Genomic DNA, 24,509 nt, shown 5'->3' with positions numbered 1-24,509 from the left:
TGTTTTCCTCAAAGGAGCTGCAAGAGGACACCTCATTTAGCAACTGTTATTAATAGGATGTATATATCCATTTGAATATTTGGGTGCTTTTTATTGACTTCATCTAGTATTCTGGTCTTTCATCTCATATTGACTTCTCATTAATCTCATCTATATTTTATTGTCTTACCTGTGTCATATTCCACACTGTAACAACTAGGGTTGTCAGGTGTCCGATTTTGAACCGGACAGACCGGTATTTTGCCTATCTGTCTATAAAAAATAAGAGGTAATACCGGACATGTATGTGTCCAGTATTTTCCCTGTCTGGACGTGCAGGCAGCGGGAGAGTGAAGGATGGCCGGGTGCAGGGTCTCTTACCTCCGATTCAGAAGTAGGCGTAGCGTCTGGTAACGAGGGCAACGAGCGGTGTCACCCCCCCTCCCAGCCAGGGAGAAGACTAACCAATGGGAGGGCTCCACGTCATTAAGGAGCATGCACAGCTCCCCCATTTGCATGCTGGGAAATGGAGTTTCCTTCCAGCTTTGCACATGGGAGAGGAGAGAAGAGCTCTACTGATTCCCTGTCTGCCAGAAGGACCTCCACAGGCACAGGTAAGATAACAGGAGGGGGAAAGGATGAGGAAGGAGGACGAGGAGGTGGAGAGGAAAGTGGGGGGGGGGAAGGTGAGGAAGGAGGAGGTGGGGGGGGTGAAAGTGAGGAAGGAGGTGGGGTGTGAAGGTGAGGAAGGAGGAGGGGTGTGAAGGTGAGAAGGGAGGAGAGGGTGAAGGTGAGGAGGGTGGAGGAGAGTGAAGGTGAGGATGGAGGAGGAGGGTGAAGGTGAGGAAGGAGGAGGGGGTGAAGGTGAGGAGGGTGTGGTGGTGTAAGAGGAGGATGAGGGAGGGTGAGAGGATGAGGGACGGTGAGAGGATGAGGGGGATGAGAGGGAGGATGAGGGGTGGTTCAACAATCTTAGAAGTAGTGGGAGGAGCATTAAGATCAGTATAGCTCACCATGCATGACTGCAGGTATGTTATTTATAAATAATGTGACTGTTATGTAATTTTTTTTCTAAATTTCACTCCACGTGTGCACCAATTTGCACCATTTCTTATTCTATTTTGTAAAAAATACTGGGAGGGCGCTCAATCCCCAAACCCCTCCCAGAATTTTTTAGAAAATGTAATATGAAATAGTGTAAATTGGTGCACACGTGGAGTGAAGTTTAGAAAAAATTAAGTAAAGGTCTGAGAAATTATAAATAACATGCCTCCCCACCGACTTTTTGAGCGAGTCGCATTATTCACCGTTGTGCCCAGTATTTTTTGAGAAGCCACCTGGCAACCCTAGTAACAACTGAGGTGAGTGAGCGCAGTTCGTTATTGTGTTATTTTGATATATATTACACATAAACATCATGACGTCACTGTCTCCAGGCAGAAGTGGGTGGAGCGTACATTCTGCTAAGTCACTGCAGTACTATGTGATGGGAAAGGGGTGTTACTTCTGTGCGGGCCCAGTTAATCACAGCTAACCCCTTATGGCCATGGTAATCCCAAAAGGGGGTTGCATAAAGAAAAACAGTGACAACTGCCTTTCTTTATATATTTATTTCTCTGGATGAACTACAGTTGAGTGAAAAAGAAAGTACACCCTCTTTGAATTCCATGGTTTTACATATCAGGACATAATAACAATCATCTGTTCCTTAGCAGGTCTAAAAATTAGGTAAATACAACCTCAGATGAACAATAACACATGGCATATTACACTGTGTCATGATTTATTTAACAAAAATAAAGCCAAAATGGAGAAGCCATGTGTGAAAAACTAAGTATACTTTATGATTCAATAGCTTGTAGAACCACCTTTAGCAACAATAACGTGAAGTCATCGTTTTCTGTATGACTTTATCAGTCTCTCACATCGTTGTGGAGGAATTTTGGCCCACTCTTCTTTACAACGTTGCTTCAGTTCATTGAGTTTTGTGGGCATTTGCTTATGCACAGCTCTCTTAAGGTCCCGCCACAGCATTTCAATCGGGTTGAGGTCTGGACTTTGACTGGGTCATTGCAACACCTTGATTCTTTTCTTTTTCAGCCATTCTGTTGTAGATTTGCTGGTGTGCTTGGGATCATTGTCCTGTTGCATGACCCAATTTCGGCCAAGCTTTAGCTGTCAGACAGATGGCATCACATTTGACTCTAGAATACTTTGGTATACAGAGGAGTTCATGGTCGACTCAATGACTGCAAGGTTCCCAGGTCCTATGGCTGCAAAACAAGCCCAAATCATCACCCCTCCACCACCGTACTTGACAGTTGGTATGAGGTGTTTGTGCTGATATGCTGTGTTTGGTTTTCGCCAAATGTGGCGCTGTGCATTATGGCCAAACATCTCCACTTTGGTCTCGTCTGTCCAAAGGACATTGTTCCAGAAGTCTTGTGGTTTGTTCAGATGCAACTTTGCAAACCTAAGCCGTGCTGCCATGTTCTTTTTAGAGAGAAGAGGCTTTCTCCTGGCAAACCTTCAAAACAAACCATACTTGTTCAGCCTTTTTCTAATTGTACCATCATGAACTTTAACATTTAACATGCTAACTGAGGCCTTTAGAGTCTGAGATGTAACTCTTGGGTTTTTTACAATTTCTCTGAGCATTGCACGGTCTGACCTTGGGGTGAATTTGCTGGGACGTCCAATCCTGGGAAGATTGGCAACCCTCTTGAATGTTTTCCACTTTTGAATAATCTTTCTCACTGTAGAATGATGGACTTTAAATTGTTTGGAAATGGCCTTATAACCCTTCCCAGATTGATGGGCAGCAACAATTGCTTCTCTAAGATCATGGCTGATGTCTTTCCTCCTTGGCATTGTGTTAACACACACCTGAATGCTCCTGTCCAGCAAACTGCTAAAACTTTGGCTTTTATAGAGATGGTCACACTTGCTGATGATCAATTAATCAAGGGCATTTGATTAGCAGCACCTGTCTGCTACTTAGCATCTTAATTCCAATGGAAGCAGTAAGGGTGTACTTTTCACACATAGCTTCTCCATTTTGGCTTTATTTTTGTTAAATAAATCATGACACGGTGTAATATGTCATGTGTTGTTGTTCATATGAGGTTGTATTTACCTAATTTTAAGACCCGCTAAGGAACAGATGATTGTTATTATGTCCTGATCTGTAGAACCATAGAAATCAAAGAGGGTGTACTTTCTTTTTCACACAACTGTATGTGCCTCTTAAAATCTTTTAGATCACTACTTTGACGGACTGGGAGACTGTATTTGTAGAGTGACAATTTCATCCAAAAGTAACACAGCCTAATTTTTCTTTGGATATACACCATTTTGTTTTAATAAATCACGGTATATGTACAGTTACTTTTTTGAGGCTTTTATCTTATTATTTTATCAATCATTTTTCTTTGCCATTATATCTTTTGGCTAATGATACTGCCATCATTATCCAAACAAACAACAAAAGCCAAGCAAGTCTGGGTCAACAGTCTCTCTGCAAATAGAACTGTTTACAAAACCGTTCAATCACAAAGAAAAAAAAAAGAGGATTAGGTAAACATAGTAAAATCATTCCAAAGCATTTGTTTACTCTGAAAGCAGAAAAATAAATTAACAAAAGATATATTTATACGGTATCTCATTTGTTTAATGATGTTAATCACCTACATTAAACATGTCACTGCTAATAGTTCACTTTGGTCCTATGAAGGACTACCCCCGTTCAGGGCCACCCCCGCTCAGGGCCACGACAAGTGTCCCAGACCTGGTGGTTGTGGGGGACCCGGTGCTGGAAGTTGGGCCTGGCCAGAAGTAGCCACTGGTTGTTACTACCGGGCCCCGGCTCTCCCCCCAGCGGCGGGCCTGCCTCTCCCTCACTCTCTCTGCCTTTCTCTGACCCCGGTGCTGGGGAGAGCCGGGGCCCAACGGCAGCGTGAGGACTGGCAGCCGGCCAAAAAAGTTGGGCCAACCAGAGGTGGGTCCCAACTGCTTTGTCCAGCTGCCAGTTCTCCAAAGCTACGGGCCTCCCTCATTGTCCCGCTCAGGGCCTGTTTCTGACGTCGGTGCGTGCACGGGCATGAGAGAGGCCCGGCGCAGGACAGTGAGGGAGAGAGGACGGTAAAGGACAGTGAGAGAGAGGGCCCAGAGCAGGACAGTGAGGGAGAGAGACCCGAACAGCGTGGAAGAGGGGGACGCCCTCCACAGCAATAAAATTAAATACAGGTGGGGATTCACGTTCAGATTAATAGTTCTGAAGGAATGTTCACAGATAACGTTAAAGATCCAGGAGATGAACCATGGTTTATGGCGCAGCTAGGCCTTCGTGTTCATCGGGAAGAGAGCGTCGAGTCAGTGTGGTCCAGGGTGAGTTCAGGCCGGGGATCTCCGGCAGCCCCCAAGATGGGTGTTTGCAAAGAGCCTTGAGATCATATGTTTCTATCAAGCCAAAGTCTTTCAGGGTTATGAGTCAAACTCCACAGGAGAGATCTAATTTAACTCAGTATACCAGTGTCGCCAAAGGTTGAATTTGTTATTTGTTCTGATTCCCAGGGGATGCAAGACCTTCTTATGTGGGTTAAGCTGTGCCAGAGTTAACTAGATGAGAAGATCTGGCAACTTTCCACAAGATAGTACCCCTAGTGATGTATCAAGATTTCATATGCATGTAAGTCATATTTTATTTTTGAACGTTACACAAGATGCTAGTGTGCTATGTGGAGGGGCTGGAAACTCCCCTCGGCTAACCACGGTGTGGGAGTTTGGTGTTTTTGAAATGCTTATCTTGCTTCAACTAGTAGTCTAGCACATTGTTAAGAGATCCCATGTATGGAAAGTTGATGTTTTTCAGGTCAATTTATTCATTATTTGAATGCCCACTAATTCATACCAATAGGAGGTTCCACTACCTACGAGTAAAATTCCTACGTATTTAATGCGTCTTCTTAAGATTGTCGCATACAATGTGAAAGGTTTTAATAGCCCAAACAAGCATTGGCTAGCTACGTCTAACTATAAGAAAGAGGAAATGTGCTCCCGCATTTTTCCACAAGCAGTATTCTTGGCTTCAGCCTCTGTTAAAAAGAGAGGGGTTGCAATCCTTTTCCATAATACTGCCCCTTTTCATCTGTATCGGATGCGGAGAGATAGGGAGGGGCAACTTATATTCCCATCAGGTACAATAGGTACAATAGGTAGTACTGTAGTACTGTAATGTAGTTACTCTAGCCAATATTTATGTACCTAACTCAGCGAAAGCTCTATGTAAAAAAAGAAAAAAAAAAAAAAACCCCAGTGTTTTCCCTTTTAAAGGTTTTCCAGAAAGGTACTCTAATTGTAGGAGGGAACTACAATACAGTTATGAATCCAAAGACAGATGTAAGGCCCTGAACCAGGGGACATTCATTTGACTTCCCTAGACACTAAAACCTTAAATAAGGTGGTTAAAGATTTAAGATTGCTAGATGTCAGGAGAAATTTACTAAAAAAAAAAAAAAAAAAAGGTAAAGATCCCAGCAAATTTTCTAGCTACCGCCCCATCTCCCTCAAAAACACAGACGTCAAACTGTTCGCCAAAATTTGAGCTAATCGTGACTTGATTCATTACGGTCAAGTGGGTTTCATCCTCTTGACACAGGTATAGCATAAGGAGGAACGGTTGATCTCATACTCAGAACTAAAGCATCCAAAACGTCACGCTGGATGCGCTGAAAGCATTTGATAGGCTAGATTGAAATGATCTGTTTACTGCCTTCAAGGTCTTTTGCTTTACTGGTAAATGTATGACTGCTGTATAGGCACGCTGGTCCAGTGTTCTGGTCTTCTATGTGAGCCGATCCACATTTCCAAGGGTACAAGAATGGGATGCCCTTTGTCGCCCCCTCACTGTTTGCCCTGTAGATTGAGCCCCTGGCTGCCCGTATCTTGGGACACCCAGTTTTTATGAAGTTCAATTAGGGCACAGAGAATATAAATTCTCTTTTTGCAGATGATATCTTTCTAACCTTGACTAAACTACTTACTTCTAATAACTGAAATAGGTTGGAGAGATCCCAGGCTTCAAAATTACTCATTAGTCAACGGCCTTTAATATCAGCCGACCCAAAGAAATGTAAAAAATGTGATTTTATCTGGAAAAACCTACCTTATCTGGGGGTTGCCATCACTAACTCATACACTTCGCTCTATAAACACAATTACCACCAGGATCGCCAGTCACATCTTTTTATATTTATTTTGGGGGAGAGAGGCTCTCTAGGATTCCGAAATCTACATTAATGAGGCCTGCAATGTATATGGCAGAAGATATTAGGAATTTTAATCAATCTGGTACTTCAGCGGTTAATGTTGGTGACAAATTATTTTAAAAATACATAGTTTTTATGGTCTCTCAAACCAGGCCTGGATTGTATAGGACTGAGGTTATCTCGAGTTAACATCTGTGTTGCCAGAGATGGGATTCAAATATGGCTTAATCTGGGGGTTATTACTGATGGCCACAAAAATTGAAATATGTATAGTTTAGAAGGCCATAGGCAGGACCCAGATCCTGGGCTGTCAGTCTCAAAGAAAACCTTACATTCTTGAAATATCCCATGTGCATCACAGAGAGAGGTTACGAACAGGTCACCACAGTCTGAGGGCATTTATTAAATATAAGATCTCATTGTCCTGATGCCTATTTGCAAGAATAACAAATACATATTTGTAACCGTTGCAATCAGACGAATCAAATGATGTCAAACATTTCATGATTAAGAGGTGCAAAAGACATATATCTGTTTCTCCTGCAAAACTAGACGTTAGGCTGTCAAATTTTAGATGCAGGCTTATATGGGGAGTATACCGACGCCACAGTGAAGATGGTGTCTGTCTAAGTATTACAGAAATTAAGTTATGAGGTCTTTTATATACTGAGTCAGGCTTTAAACGTCACAAGAATTTTTTTTTTCTTTCAAGTCTTAAATATTAACCAAGTAGCTGATATACGACAGTAGCTTATGTTGTTTCAATGGGGGAAGAATAGCATATAAATCTCACCACGCTAACACGACAATCAGATTACAACTACCGGAGTGTCCATGCTGGAGCACGTTAAATCTCAATTTCTACTCAAGACCCTTTGGAAAAAGATCAATGTTTGATGGTAACGTCAGTTAGATTCTTTGTTTATCTTCTTTTATTTTTATGAAACTGTCTGCATTTATTGTAACTTTATGTTCTTGTAACAATCTTTTACTGTAATCTAAGCACAGTATTTTATAATATTAAAGACATAATTTAATAACTAATGCTTTGGGCTGTGATTTTACTGTGGCACACTTTGTAGAGAGTAACTCATCTTTTCGGACACATTTTGCTACAACAGATGTGTTTCAAGTGCATAGTTTTTCTTTAGTAAACAGGGACCGAAGACCATAACAAATACATATTTTTGCATTTATCTTTGGTGGTGGAAGCAGATAGTTATGATCGCAACCGAGTAAGGGTAGATATTAACTCATTTGAAGTACCTTGCGCAGGAGAAAGGCGAGTTGGCTAGCTTAGCCATGTGTATATACGTGACAAGGCCTATCGAATTTGGTGGATTAGCGGTTCCAAATTACCTTTCTTATTCTCCTACGTCCCAACTGAGCCAGTTGTTGTTGTAGAACTCGAGTTTGGGTGATAGGGGCTGGGTCGATATAGAACAACAGGAATGTGGCTAGGTAGAGCTTAGCTCACTGCTGTGGATATCGACACAGATCCCCTGACTGTAGCCATGTCTGGTTTGGCTACCAGTCTGCCCTCCCTGACATGCAAGCCCTGGTAAGAGCAGGCAGTGTCAGGACCAATTATGGGTTTTCCCCACACAGGCAGCTCCTTTGAGTGACAGGGGAGGAGGGACTAGGTCTGTGTTCTGCCCAATCCTGGGTTCAGACCTGGTACCTTCCCGCTACTGTACTTAAGGAGTTGCACCACCCAAATTTAGCAGAGTCTCTACCATTGAGACAGGTAACACGCAGGATTGCTGTGCACTGGCAGGCCCTGGACCTCTCCCCTTAGGGGGAGAGTGCGTGATTACCCTTCCCCTGGCCCTAGTGAAGGTTCAGGGACCATCCGGACACTGGACCTACAGTGAACTGCATTGGGCAGAGGCCTACGTGTTACTGTGTGTACCGAAGAACAATAAACCGGTTCCAGTTGAATATACTTCTTGCCTAGAGTGTAATCTTTCTGGGGGGAGAGGTAACCGTTTCTACCGTAGAAGATTGCCTCCATACATCTGGAGCCTGTGGTAGATGGAGGTAGATGGAGGCGCTGTGTACCCAGAGATAAGCAACTATAATGTACCCCAGAAACCAGTCCTGTTCTCCCCAACAACATCGGCAGAGACTTAGATCTACTGTGAACCAGCAGGTATGCACCAACCTACACCATGTAATAGCGACATCTCCCAGGGGGTGGGGGAACCAGCGTTCCATGACATTTTATTGCACTCGGTTATTAAGCATTCCCTTTCTTTGTGGGACCTTAAAAAAATCTAATCTGACGACCAAGAACTCCGGTATGATCCTTCTGTTTGGAAATCCAGATTTCACAAGTCATGCATAATTCTGCCTTTAATGTTGCAGTGCAAGCTGCCATTTAAAAATAAATCATTTTTTCCATTTGATATGTGCATCAATACAATCTGCACACTGACAAGTGATTAGCTAAGTTGTCGATCGATCCGTTCTCCTGTGATCGATCGGCGAAGATTCGGCTGGGGGTTCAATAAGTGCTGCAGAAGAGGACCCATGATGCAAAGTTGTGTGGTGAAGATCATGTGACCCGGCAGTCACTAGATACAATTGGTGCACTGCTAGAGAGAAGGCAGGGCTCAGGCCAGAGCCTGTTTTAGAAAAGGAAGGGGATGTGACTTTGTAAAATGGTTGCTATAGAAACAAAAATGCTTGGTACATTAGAATACATTAAAAATGTCTTTAAACATTTTTTTTTAAATGCTACAAGTATTTTCTCATAGCACAGAACTGATTTATTAAAAAAAACCCACACAAATGTAGGATATTGCTTGAACTGCAGCTTTAATATTTGGAACCATAAAGGCATAACCAGTTAAAGATTTAATCGGTAGGGGTGGTATTCAGCCCGTATCTGATCGCTCAGAGAAATATACATTTTCAGACATGTTCAGCACTTAGTGTCCGACTTAATTAAAAATGCAATTCCCCTAATGACAGCATACTTCCAATCGCATTTTAGCTCATGGTACCTCGAGAGGTCTAATATCAGTACTCTATCAAATAGTTCTTAATATGGGTACCGAGAATAAATGTGCATTCATGGATACATGGGAAAAGGGGTTGGGTGAAAGTCTAGAGTTAGACGAATGGGGGTGGGAGATCTGCAAAATAGCAGCTAAAAGCTCAATCTGCACTACAATGAAAGGAGTTTGTAAGCATTCTCTATCTAAATGGTATCTGACTCCTGTTCACCTTAAAAAAAACAGTACTTCCTCACTTAGATGTTTTCGGGGTTGTGGGCACAACAGGACACTTTCACATGTCTGATGGTACTGTCCGACGCTAGCCCTATTTTGGTCTCAAATTCTTTCCATGATAACTATGATTTTGGAGTCCTCAATTGCCTCCAATCCGTGGCTGGCCCTATTAAATAGGCCATCACTCATAGTCTTATGGGTACTCGCTGTTGTATAGCGGAGCTGTGGTTGAAGTTCACTACTCCATTATTAAGACAATTAAGATATCTGGCATGTAATGTGAATGGATAAAATGACTGCTTTTTATTTTTTAAGGAGAACTGTAAAACATTTTCCAAGATAAGGGACCCTTGGTTGACCATTTGTCAATGACCCAAGGTTCATGGACCAATATGAGCATAACTCCTTGACTAAATGAGGACTAAGCATAACAGATTCCACAAATACCATAAGTTCTTGGCAGGACTTTTATATTAGGTTTTGTTTTTCCAACTTTATGCAGATTACTATGTGAGGTCTAGATTTATTACAATTTATTTACCACCCAGTTCCTCAACCACATTAGTATTTATCGACAGGTATCTGATATATCCCCGCCCCCTTTTCTCTTTATTTCTGTACCGAAGCAAATGTAAAACGTATGCAAGATAAGCAGTTTAAACACAATACAAAATAAATTGCATCAACGGAAAAGCACAAGCGTGTGACAATGTGTGTAATAACGCTGGTTACATCTGTCTGCAGCAGTCATCTTACAGATAGAGGAAGATCTCTGTCTGTGTGTCCTTCTGTCTCACTCCAATGGATGAAAAGACTCATAGGTTTGGTCCTTTCTGACCCTTATCACTGTCAAAATACATAGGAGGGAAGATGTATAGGACCCCTCTCCCCGCAGTGTTAATCGGCGCTGCGGTAGTGTAAGCGCAACACTGAAGACACAGTCTTGCTACATTCATATTGTGAAATATACTGGACACCTAACAAGCTCCTATTGAACCCCCAAAATAACCACAACATATATATAACCATATGAGTGTCACAGAGGAGTGCTACTGAGCATGGCAATATATATTTAAAACCAGAGACAGAACATAAAACACAGACAGAGCTCAGTTTTAGCACATCCAGTGAAACTCATACACGGTACAGTGCCTAAATATATATGTATAAATATCTATTAAGTAAAATGGTCTGAAGACACAGTCTTGCTACATTCATATTGTTGCTGCTGTGGTGAGTTGAACCTTCTTTTTTTTATATAAAAAAGGAGCAGTACACCCTAACCCCCATTTTTTTCAGGCTTGGTACCAGGGGCTTTTCCAGATCAGTGCTATTTTTAGCTCCCTGGACCCCCTGGTTTTTAAAGAGATACTTATTTTGGTGAAGTTACCGGTATTACTTCCTGGTTTTTAAAGGACATTTAAATGGCTGTCCAATAGGAAAATCAAAACTGATGATGCTGCAGCTTCTTATTGGCCTTAGATTTGGCAGCCATTTTGTTTCCCCTGAAGGGAGATTTAAACCCGGTAAATTCACAGATGTAGCTCGTGAAGCAGGGGATCTCCGGAGCTGAAAACAGCAGCATTTGGCTGTGAGGGACCCATCCCATCCTCTTGGTTCCCATCCTGTAAAAAAAAAAAAATTGGCTAAAAAATAAAAAAATAAAACAACCAGGGGGCTGCTCTTTTAACATTATTTTGTCATCTCGAAGCTGGTGCACAGAGCTTCAAGGAAGGAAATGTATACAATTTCAAGTTTCTTCCTTAGGCTTAGTCCATAGACATTGAAGCAGTGCGAAGTCCGTGGGCGTGTCTGGGGGGCGGGCCAGTGATGTCACGGAGCTGGTTCGCCCTCATTGGGCGAACCGCTCACGTGACCGGCCCTGCGCTCCCGTGAGCGCCGAAACTAAAGACTTGTTAAGACACACGCTTCCGCAAGCGTGCGCGAGCCCCTGCTAAAGCCGCTCTCACTGCGGCTGCAGGGGCTCACTGCCGAGCAGCAGCGCGCCTCAGCACGGGTCAGCGTCTAAGCACTGACCATGCCCGAGGCCTTAGATTAACCCTCCTATCCCCAGGGCAACACAGGGTTAATGCAAAATCTAATTTTCGGAGCAAGACAGGACCATATTTACAACCCTTCAGTACTTGATCCAAACACATAATCAAAGAGCTGTGTTTGCTGTGACTGAGATAAGCTGCTGCAAAGATAAGACAAGCCTGCTCATGTAAAAAAACTATCCCACATTTTCTGCATTATCGGACTATTCAGTTTTTGCTTGTCTTCAATCTAAAAGACGATACCATTTTATACCATCAACTACATTTTCTATTATATAAAACCCGAGGTTTCAAACCTTTCCTGAGAGGTTTTTTTTTTTTTTTGTTAATGGTTACTCTTCAAGACCCAATAATTGTATTTTTGTTTCATTTAGTAATCCAAAAAACTATTCAATGTTAAATATTAATGTTATAAATGATATTACATCGAAAGCTGTTAGTTTATTAAAAAAAAATATATACAGTAAGAGCAATAATATATATATATATTTATATATATATATATATATATTGCTTTATAATAGCAATAGTATTTTTCATGCATAGGATATGGGGGCTGGCAAAGTGACAGTTTTTAAGGGGTTTCATGGAGTCACATGACACTTTTGGAAGCAGCAATCACCCTACTTTTTTGTTTTCATATTGATTTTTTTTTTTTGACAGAATTTGAACTGGGGGTGGGTGGGGGAGGGTGTCCTACGCAGCTAAGCCTCAGTATTTCTAGCTCTGCTGACCCCCTAGTTTCAAACATACTTAGTTAGCAGTTTAGTTGCCTGTGTTTTTTCGCTCCCTCTAGAAATATCAAACCCCCACCAAATCTCGCCAGCCCTAGGGCCAACAGGAAGCTGCAACGCCATCAGACGGGGTGATATTGCGACTTCCCATTGGACGGCCACAGCTACCATCATTTAAATGTCCAGGGAGAGCACAGGCAATGAAAGCCAGAACTGTTGGGTCCTCGCAGTTAAAAAAAAAAAAAAAAAAAATAGAGTTCGCAAAATGGCCAGGATTGTTTTTGTTTGTATTGTAGGATTTTTACAGGGCTTAATAGGTTAAACACATTTGCTCCAACAGTGACATATGGAAAGAGCATTAAATGTTAGAAAGCACAAAAGGACGCGGGTATAAGTTCAGCTCCCAGGGGGAGAATTTAGCAATATCTTGTTGGCTCAATTTAATGGTTTTCGCTGCACTCTTTAAAACAAATGTTGTTTTTTTTCTGATAGGCAAAAGAACATATTGCTGTCTACAATTAAGATCCCCCTCAAAGCATCACCACATGCACTACAATATTTCTTGAACAATATAAACATACAAAGTGAAATCTAAGACATTTAAGGTGGAATGTTGTCCATATAAACAACCTTGTTTGCGCCAAGACATAATTTCACAATTACTGCAGTCACAATTTGCAAGTGAATTGCACAGTATGTAAAGGGTTTTCTTTACTATAGTTATAACCCCATCCAAAAAAAACCTTATCCTTGCATCCCCACCATCAACTGGATTGAATCTGAAATGTCCTTAGTCCGTCATTGTAAATTCAGAAACAGTTTTTCCATGCATTTTGGAGTAACATATTGTTTACAACCGTATATCTTAAAATATGCATCCCATCTGGATAGTTCCACTCCTCCTCTCTGGGGAGTTACAATGGTATCACACCTTTCTGAGGGTACAAAAATCTGTTCACGATGGTATGATGGTAATAATCCTGAGTACTTTATTGCTACAGTAAAGCCATCAGATTCAATGACTTACAACAGTGACATGTCACATCCATACCAGGGCACAGATAGTAACATATCTGTAGTTACATATTTAAAATAAATAAGGCAAGCACTGTAAAACAGTGTATTATTTAAGAAATATTTCCTCAAATATTCTATGTTTTGTGCTGCTCATTCATAGGGTGGTGATTATGAATGAATACCACTCTAACCATCTCATCATCCTTCACCTACTGCCAGCTCCACATCTATTAAACCCATAACCCTTCTCCTGACCTCCCCCTGCAGACCCTACAACCCTTCCATCAATCCACCTGAACTATCCTATCAGGCCCCACACACCCCTCTCTCTACAACACCTTATAACCAGACTGCCCTGCTATGTCTCCCAATGTAAACCCACTTCCCATCGCACGAGTCTCTCTACATGATGATTTCAACTAACCATGTCATCACATTACCCAATACACCTGTCCATAATCAACTTCACCTCTTTCCCTCTCATGTACCCACATTTTAACCAATGAGTCTCTCCCTAAATCTTTACTCCCCATTCATGCCATGTGCTCTGGACCGACCCCAATACTATGCCCTATACCAGGGGTGTGCGCAAAATGTTCCGGGGAGGGGACAGGGGGTTGTGCTGCTCTTAGAGGCCCTGCGCTCTTCCCCACAATATTTAAATTAAAATGCAGGGGGAGCACGCGAGGTCTCTGTATGCCTCTTACCTGCTCTCCGGCGGCTTCTCGCGACGCATCGCCATGACAACACGGAGTCACATGATGCCAGAGAAAAGGTTAAGGGGGTAGCCCGAGCAGAAATGGGAGGGCAGGCACGGGGCGCAAACAAAAAAGTTTGCACACCCCTGCCCTATATCTTACCATTGTGCCCATATAACTCTCTTACCCCCTACATGTACCCTTTACAACAGAGCCTCACCTCTTATAATCAGTGGTTGAAGTGTGATAGTAGAGGGGGTGGCAGCACCACAGATTTATTATTTTCACACCCTGATTATAACTACTATTTTTTTTTTTTTTTTTTTTTACAAAACTTACAATTCTACTTTCTTTTTAACTGGAAAAGGCTTCCCTCTATACAGCCTCTCCCCTTTCTTTTTTTACCGTGTAAATATTGCCTACATCCTAAAATACAAACCGTAGAGCGTTGCCTCTGTTAAAAATGACAAATCAACCCTAATAATAATAACAACATGTATTTCAGATATTGTAGCCCTTTTTTCTCCCAATGGGCTTCACTATTACAGTATAGTGCACAGTACTCAGCATATGGGATTTTTACAGACACAGTAACACTAAAACCACCAATTTTTTTTAAGTCATACACCCTCTTCCCACTCATCAACCTCACAACCCTCCTATAACCCCTGCATTAACCCTAACCCCTTCCCTTAAATCTTAGCTTTCTAGACCAGTGTTTTTTTCAACAGGGGTTCATTGGGTTCCCCGGTCATCCCTAAAGGGCTCCTTGCAATTTTCAGGTCATTTGAATGTAGTACCAAATACTGAAGAATTAACAATGTATCTGATCTCAGACAGGCTATTAGAGAGGATTGGGATTCCTCAGAATTTCACAATATAATTATAGGGTTCCTTAACCCCCAAAAAAGGTTAAAAAAACAAAAACAAAACACTAACATCTAGACACATCTTCCATGACCCCTCACAACCACTTCTGTAGACCCTCCAACATTTTGTACATACAAATAGGTACCACTGTAGTTCCTCTACTAAGCTTGTACTGGGTGGAGGCACTTTTCAGCAAATCCAATGAACGTCCCCATGACATACTGTATATAGCTCACCACGCATTAAAAAACAACTTCTATTCAATAGGTACTTACAGGACCCATAAATGTGTAGTGTACCTGCTAAATATGTACAGTTGGAAGGAATGCCTCCATATACCACGCATCCTTTCCATGAGCTCTTCCCATCATTAGCCCCCCCTCCCCCCACCCATCTCTTCTGCACTCACCTGTCTCAGGTGTCTGAGCAGCTCCGTGGCCTCATCCTGCCTCCCTTGTCTCACCAGCATCATCATGTCCTGTATCATCCTGATCCTCTTGTGATAGGGAGGGAGGCTGCCAGCTCCGCTCCTTCCAAACTTATCCCCAGACCGTACCCCAAGAGAAGACCAGAAGTCTCCCCTCTCCCTGGCTGTGTTGCTCCTCCGGGACCCCTGGAGGTGCTGGGGACTGTCTCCTCCAGCGCTGGAAGCCTGGCAGACCTTGGTCTGCTTGGTGCCCATGGTGGTGTGAATGAGACCCCAGGAAAGGCATCCGAAATGGTCCCAGGGGTCACACAACAGAGCAAACGAGAAGACAAATTACCTCTTTATAGGAGGCTGCTGAAGAGCTTCAGATGCAACAGGTCAATAGCCCGGATAGGAAATCCAGCCAACACAGGTGTCACCACGAGATCAGACTGGTTACCAATGACTTCAAGAGGCCACCGTGAATTGTGAGGACACAGGATCCAACAGGCAGAAGGTGAATAACAGGCAGAAGGTGAATAAAAGGCAGCTGGGGCTTTATTCTTTAAAAGGAATGTCAAAGAATCTCAAAAGCAACTGTGTTTCCAAAACACACCGGCTGCCCCTCTCCTCCCCCCCTCCTTCATTTATTTTAATGCCTGCTACTGTTTAGGAAACACAACCCATTGCGAGCCCCTCCTGTGTCATGTTGTGGCACCCCTTGCCTGCCTGCACAACTTCTGCAACAGCACGCAGAGCCCCGGAGGAAAAAACTTTCATTGCCACACCAAAAACAAAGGGGAAAGCATTGTGTATTCGCTCAGTGATCCCCTGGTACCGACCTACTGGGGCAAGATGTAATCCAGACTGCCCAAACTAATCCCCCTACCCCACCCCAAAAAAAAGATCAGGAGTTCATCCTGAGACGTTGCACATCAGTGTCAAGGATGCATAATCCGAGTCTCCTGTCAAAGTGTCTATGTCTGTGTCATCAGACCCCTTTGAGCATCAGTATCCGGGAAGGCTGACCCCAAGGGACGTGATGACAGGAGGAGGGGGGAAGGTGGGTGGCTTTGCAGATGAGATCACAAACACATCCCTTGACAGACAAAAGTCTCAGCAGAAACCCTCTGCCTCTCTCCTGCAATCCGGCGAAAGTCTCAGCTGCAGCCCCTCCGTGCAAACTTGCTGTGCAGAAAGCTGGAAGCACAAGGCAAGCCGCTTCCCTTTCCCCCCCAGGGGCTGGGAGGAGATCCCGGGGGTTTCCTCTCTTTGCAATCCGAGCAGAGAGGCGGTGGCAGGTAGTAGTTGGGTCTTTCTCTATGTGCCTCTCCTGTCTCCAGCATCGCTTCCCATAGCCACAGAGAGAGGGGGCTGTGTCTGTTGTCAGCGAGGAAGGCGTTTCCTGTGCGTGCAGCTGTCCAGTCGCTGATGGTTGTTGGAAGTCTGCTGGGCATGTGCCAGGAAAAGCCCCTGTAGATCTTCTAATCTGGAAGGGATCTGGGAAGCTCCCATGCCTCCAATCCAAGTTGGTTGCCCATAAACTTGTAAGGGAGCAGCGGTTGCATGTGATGCATGCTGAATGAATAAAAAAAAAACACCTTCCAGGGCAGTGGAGAGAGGTTTAGGTCTGTTACTTGTCTCTCACCCTGTCTTGTCTGTGCTGTGCACACTGACTAAGTGATGTGTCTCTGTAACAGAAGGGAGGAGTGAGTCTGATAGGCTCCTCTCTAGATGAAGGAGCGAGGCTATGGCTGTCTGTAAAGCACCTCTGACACAAACACACAGTGATGTGCCATGCACACTCTTCCTAACAGTGACACGGTGACACTCTGGGGGCTTCTGTACAGCAGGAGGATGGCCGGTCTGGGAGAAGCGCACGTCTATACCCATCCTTTGATCAATAGGGAGAGCTGCATGTAAACAGAGAACTGCTCACGTTCTTGCCACAAACTTTGTGCCTGCTTCACTATTAACCATCATCCACTGGTAGGGTTCCCAGGTGGCTTGTCCAAAAATACTGGACACAATGGTAAAAGATGAGACCCCCCCCCCCCCCAATACTGTACATATGAAAAACATATGCCCCAGAATACATGGAACAAATATATCCCCACGGCCCCAGAATACATGGAACAAATATATCCCCACGGCCCCCGAATACATGGAACAAATATATCCCCACGGCCCCCGAATACATGGAACAAATATATCCCCACGACCCCTGAATACATGGAAAAAATATACCCCCAAACCCCCCGGATACATCTAAAAAATACCCCCACGTCCCCTGAATACATATAAAAAATGCCCCCCCGAATACATATAAATAAATACCCCCACGCCCCCCGAATACATATAAATAAACACTCCCACGCCCCCTGAATACATATACAAAATACCCCCACCAGCCTAATACATATAAAATATACCCCACCTCCCCAATACATATAAAATATACCCCCACCTCCCCAATGCATATAAAATATACCCCCACCAGCCTAATACATATAAAAAAATACCCCCACCTCCCCAATACATATAAAATATACCCCACCTCCCCAATGCATATAAAATATACCCCCACCTCCCCAATATATATAAAATATCCCCCCCACCTCCCCAATACATATAAAATATACCCCCACCTCCCCAATACATATAACATATACCCCCACCACCCCAATACATATAAAATATACCCCCACCTCCCCAATACATATAAAAAATACCCCCACCTCCCCAATGCATATAAAATATACCCCCACCTCCCCAATGCATATAAAATATACCCCCACCTCCCCAGTGCATATAAAATATACCTCCACCTCCCCAATACATATAAAATATATCCCCATCTCCCCAATACATATAAAATGTACCCCACCTCCCCAATGCATATAAAATATACCCCCACCTCCCCAATACATATAAAATATACCCCACCTCCCCAATACATATAAAATATACCCCCACCTCCCCAATACATATAAATATACCCCCACCTCCCCAATACATATAAAATATCCCCCACCTCCCCAATACATATAAAATATACCCCACCTCCCCAATACATATAAAATATATCCCCACCTCCCCAATACATATAAAATATACCCCCACCTCCCCAATACATATAAAATATCCCCCATCTCCCCAATACATATAAAATATCCCCCACCGCCCCAATACATATAAAATGTACCCCACCTCCCCAATACATATAAAATATACCCCACCTCCCCAATACATATAAAATATACCCCACCTCCCCAATACATATAAAATATCCCCCACCTCCCCAATACATATAAAATATCCCCCATCTCCCCAATACATATAAAATATCCCCCACCTCCCCAATACATATAAAATATACCCCATCTCCCCAATACATATATAATATACCCCCACCTCCCCAATACATATATAATATACCCCCACCTCCCCAATACATATTAAATATATCTCCACCTCCCCAATACATATAAAATATACCCCATCTCCCCAATACATATAAAATATACCCCCACCTCCCCAATACATATATAATATATCCCCACCTCCCCAATACATATAAAATATACCCCATCTCCCCAATACATATATAATATACCCCCACCTCCCCAATACATATAAAATATACCTCCACCTCCCCAATACATATAAAATATCCCCCCACCTCCCCAATACATATAAAATATACCCCCACCTCCCCAATACATATAAAATATATCCCCCGCCCACCTCCCCAATACATATAAAATATATCCCCCGCCCACCTCCCCAATCAAATTCAGACTTACCTTAGGGATGGTGTCAGGTCAGGCCCGGTGGCTGCGGGCGTGCCCGGTGGCTGCAGAGAGGGGGGCTGGTGGCTGCGGAGGGGGGGCAGTGGATGCGGGGGACCGGCGGTCAGAGCAGTTGTCGCCATGCACGGCTCTCCCCCCGCCTGGAGGGTTCTCTCTCCCTGTCTGTCCCACGCTGAGGTGTCTGAGGCTGACACGCGACGGGCCTCCCTCTCACGCAGGCGCGCACCTGAAGCCCAGTTGACTTCCAGCGCTGACGTCAGACGACCCGGCGCGCGTCAGCCTCAGACACCTCGGCGTGGGACAGACAGGGAGAGAGATGCCTGCAGCTGGGGGAGAGCCAAGCATGGCGGCAACTGCTCTGACCGGCCGCCGGCCACCCCCGCAGCCACTCAGTGTTCGGAGAGAGTTAATACCGGACACATACATGTCCAGTATTACCTTTCATTTTATACCGGACGCAGGGGCAAAATACCGGGCTGTCCGGTTCAAAACTGGACACCTGGCAACCCTAGATACTGGCAACTAGCACTGTTAATTTTTATTACACACATTTTTCTCTCTCTCATATACTTATCACAAAAAATATATTATATAATAATAGCTTGTTCTTGTATAGCTCATATCTAGATATAAATAGATATGAGAAACAAAGATAATATACCGGTATATATGTACTGTATATATGTACTGTACTGTACTGTACTATATATATATATATATATATATATATATATATATATATATATATATATATATATATATATGCAAATATAGCTGTATGCTCATCTGCATGTCTTAGGCAGGTCTGCAACCCCGCCTTTCCCCATTATCACCTAGCATACAGCACTTCCACTGCAGCAAGGGATTCTGGGAAATGACATGCAAATGAGCACACAGTGTCACTTTTTGCCTCAATAACCATTTTTAACATGGTTCCCTATAGGCTTAAGCTTGCTGCATGGTCACAGCTTTGAGCACAGCCAGGGTTAAGGTGCATACCCAGAAAACCACCCACAGACAGCTGTTTCGACCTTGATGGGTATCATCAGTGTGGGGTTGATTTTACTGGGAAAGCAAGAGAGGCTTATGGGATAGGCTAAACCATAATACTGAGTTAAGTTATGGTGAGTAAAAAAAGTGACAAAAACCCTCCACAGGAAAGCAAATATGAAAATATAGCTGTATGCTCATCTGCATGTCTTAGGCAGGTCTGCAACCCCGCCTTTCCCCATTATCACCCAGCATACAGCACTTCCACTGCAGCAAGGGATTCTGGGAAATGACATGCAAATGAGCACACATTGTCACTTTTTGCCTCAATAACCATTTTTAACATGGTTCCTTATAGGCTTAAGCTTGCTGCATGGTCACAGCTTTGAGCACAGCCAGGGTTAAGGTGCATACCCAGAAAACCACCCACAGACAGCTGTTTCGACCTTGATGGGTCTCATCAGTGTGGGGTTGATTTTACTGGTTTTATATATATATATATAGTTACATATAATAGGATATATATAAGAAGATCCCTCTGGGGATCGAAACGTCTGATTTTTGTGTCTGTTTCAATACATTATTTTTCTGACTTACCTCTGAGTGCTGTCTCTCTTTGCTGTTCTGCTGCCCTGCTGGATTGTAACGTACTCATTACATTATTTATGGGACTAGCACCAGACCTTTCTGGATATGTACATGGGAGTGCTTGCTGCTTTTTTACACACACACACACACACACACACACACACACACACACACACACACACACACACACACACACACACACACACACACACACACACACACACACACACACACACACACACCAAGAAGTAATACATTGAGAGTTACCTCTCGTTTTCAAGTATGTCCTGGGCATACAGTTAAGATGACAAATAATACATAGACAAATAAAATATATCATACTTTATATAAGTTATGGTGTGTGCAAAAGGCGACAAAACCGCCACAATAAAGAACATCACTTGTGAGCACATTCACGTCTTAAACAGGTCTGCAACCCTACCTTTCACCATTATCAGCTAGCATAGAGTGCTCCCCAGGCAGCAAGGGATTCTGGGAAATGACATGCAAATGAGCACATGTCACCTTTTGCCTGAAATCCATTTTTATATGGAACCCGTATAAGCTAATGTTCGCTGTTCACACAGTTTTTAAGCACAGCATGGAAGTAGATACAAAGCCAGTCAAACCACTCACAGACAGCTGTTTTGACTTTGTGAGTCTCATCCGTGTGAGGTTGGTTGTACTGGCGTTGCAATTTTCAAGCTGAGTAGGTTAATCATACACATTATTTACGTTATGTTGGGTAAAAAAGGCGGCAAAAAACCTCCACTGTTAGCATATAGCCAATAATGAATATCACTTGTGAGCACATTCACATGTCTTGGGCTGCGTCCACGCTGCCACCGAGCGCGCTCATGTTTGGCGCGCTCACTTTAATGTAATCTAATAAGCATGGCCACGCTGATGCTTTGTGCGCACGTGCACGTACGCTTGGCAATGCTCAGCGCTTGGGGCACATGGAAATTGATTTCCAAGAGCTCAGAAGGGTCACATGACCCAAAATTACATCACAATACTGTAGTTCCTTTAATAACACGCCCCGATCCAGCCAAGTATGCGCTCCCTCCCTTAAACGCCGCGCCTCCCCAGTTGCACTCGCAAATTGCAGAAGCACAGCCGAGAGCTCATGCTTGGAGAGTTGGTGACGTCACTGCTCTCAAGCATGAGCGCGCTCAGCGGCAGCATGGCCACAGCCTTACACATGTCTGCAACCCTGCCTTTCACCATTATCACCTAGCATACAGTGCTTCCACTGCAGCAAGGGATTCTGGGAAATGACATGCAAATGTAGACACCGTGTCACCTTTTGCCTGGAATCCACTATTAGGCATGTATTATGGTAAGCGCGTGCGCATGACGTTGCGCGTGCTGCGCGTGTTTTGTGTGTACAGACAAAGCTATGCTGTGTGCGCCTAGGAGGCGTGGCCATGACGTCACACGGGCAGGCCTCCCTGTGATTGGCTTACAGTGTCACGTGGCACGGCAGCTGCTCGAAAACACAAATTTCTTTGTATTTCGACCAAGCTGCCGCGTCAGCGCTGTCTGCTGTGCATGCGCGTCGGCAGTGCATACACTGTCATAGGCAGACAGGTATCTTTTATTGCCTCGGTGATGGTGAAGAGGAAGAGGTAGCCAGCAAGCAGGGATAAGTTTCGGGGGGGGGGGGGGGGAATTGCGGAGAAAGTGTTGACAGATTGTGTCTATCTAGTCAGGGCCCAGAGTTGCTGGTTCCCCTAAAAATGTACCCAGGAATTAAATCGGATGCCTGGCTGCATGTAGACACATTGTCTCGGTAATATCTCCCCTTGAAAACACTTGCACGACTCACCACTAGCGGTCCCTGCTTCAGCACAGCACAGAAAGTTAAATGGGGCATAGGGATGTGAGGTGTCCCTGAAACAATCAATGGGTCGAAAGGTTAATGGTGATACCTAGTAAATGCCCAGGTCATCCATAATCTGTATAAGGGCTCTGAGGTGCTCCAACCATGCTTCAGCACAGACCAAAAAGGTAAACGAGGCATAGGGATGTGAGGTGTCCCTGAAACAGACAAGGGGCCCATAGATTAATGGGGATACCCAGTAAATGCCCAGGTCACCCAGAACCGGTATAGGGGTTCTGGGGGGTACTCCAGTCATCTATAAGGTTGTGAAGGGACTTTTACAAGTCCAGTCCTACATTTATTGTATAGAGTGTGGGGAATATGGCGAGTAAGAAATAACGTGCAGCTTCTTATTCTATTTCCCATAACCAAATGACTTAGGATATTTTTAAAGTGTATATTTTATGGAACTGTGGGGCTTATGCAGAGAGGAACGGTAAAAAAGTTTAAAATGGCTGTAAAATAGCCACAGATTTGCCGTTAGTAAAGGTGTTATGCAGAGAACGTCGTTAACTCATTTCGGCAAAAAACTGCAAATTGCCAACTTTTCCTGGCTATTTGAAACTCGCCATACTAATGCACATATTGGCGTGTTCCAGCGATTCGGAGCTTCTGGAATACCACGCTATATTAGCATGGCGAGTTTCAGGTTCTCGCCACGAGTTTAGCGAGTTTTACAGCTCTGAAAGCACTTTTAAAAATCGCGCCATTTTCTCCCGAGTTTCAGGATTTCTGGCTAGTTTTTTCACCACAAGATGGCGCTATTTCCTTATCTATGCTCTCTGCATGAGCCCCTGTTTGTTTTAAAACATATGCATGTGTACAGAGATGAAAACCCCAGAGGATGTCCAAGATGTCAAAACCATTTGGACAGGAGGGTAGGATTCAAGTATCCACATCCTGAGATCAATGAATGCCCTTTGCATTTCCATTGATCCCACCAGACTGGCAGGAGCCTGTCACCGCGGATTTCATTGAGGGAACCAGGGCCAGAGGTGCCAAATTGTCCATGCCCCTTGGTTCCTCAAGATATCCAGGTAACCCTGTTGTGTCTACCAGCTTGTCTCTGATTGGCAACGGAGACATTTCTAATGCTTTGGATTGGGCTATAGTATTTTTTGAATGAAAGTCAGAGGTATTATAACCCCTTGCACCCATTAGAGATAGGGTGTTTTCCTGTGTTCTCCAAGGTCTCTCAAAGTTTTCTAAGATTCTAAGCACCAAGTGAATTCCAGCCCTTTGGAGAGAGAGGTGAGCTGTGGTGTTTGGAACTGCAGGTTAATTTCAGTTCCAAGACTTTTTAGGGTAAGCTTTGAATTGATAAAAGGTGAAAACAAAATAGTTATCTATGTGGCGGCTAATAATAATCAGTGATGTTTTAAATAAAATATAATATATATTAAAAAAAAATTGTGCAATTAAATATAATTATATAAAGTGATAAATGCACCCAAAATGAAGTTTTCAGCTCAAACCCTAATATTAGATTGTCCTCGCAATCCAAATGAAGGTAGTAGAAATCCAGGTGTTTTGGTGAGCGCAGGTATATAAAAAGACAAAAAACACACAAAATATAGTGCAATACTCACAAGTCTCTCTTGTGTGGTGTGTATAAAGGTATCTTTATGGCATCGTGCCTGGCTTCTCCATATAGATAATTTTTTTACTGCTATAATAAAGCAAGAGAACCGACCCTAGTGCGATCAGAAAGTAAAAAACTTTATGTTAAAAGTATGGTAAAAACACACTCACATGTTGTCAGTAGATAAAACAGCAATTTGATCATAAAATGATCCACGCCGGCACGATGCCATAAAGATACCTTTATACACACCACACAAGACAGAGACTTGTGAGTACTCACTTCACCAGAATTTGAAGAAAATAATCACTTTAACTGAAAACACAGACATATTGAACTATATTTTGTGTGTTTTTTGTCTTTTTATATACCTGTGCTGCCCAAAACAC

General features: G+C 43.4%; 1 protein-coding gene across 2 annotated transcripts in view; it reads right to left on the bottom strand.

Moving 5' to 3' along the window:
* Window positions 1-16,967, bottom strand: part of LRRC75A (leucine rich repeat containing 75A) — a 279,851-nt gene extending 262,884 nt beyond the window's left edge. The window contains exon 1 of one of the 2 annotated variants that reach the window (XM_075594449.1): window positions 15,267-16,967. In XM_075594449.1, coding sequence (XP_075450564.1) covers window positions 15,267-15,539 — 273 coding nt within the window. In that variant the 5' untranslated portion in view covers window positions 15,540-16,967. The remainder of the gene's footprint in view (window positions 1-15,266) is intronic. The other variant, XM_075594448.1, reaches the window with a different exon arrangement.
* Between the last annotated feature and the right edge of the window lie 7,542 nt (window positions 16,968-24,509).

This window comes from Ascaphus truei, chromosome 3 (assembly GCF_040206685.1).
Source record: "Ascaphus truei isolate aAscTru1 chromosome 3, aAscTru1.hap1, whole genome shotgun sequence".
NCBI classification, from domain to species: domain Eukaryota; kingdom Metazoa; phylum Chordata; class Amphibia; order Anura; family Ascaphidae; genus Ascaphus; species Ascaphus truei.
The sequence above is the reverse complement of the archived record's forward strand: the minus strand, read 5'-3'. Positions and strand labels throughout refer to the sequence as shown.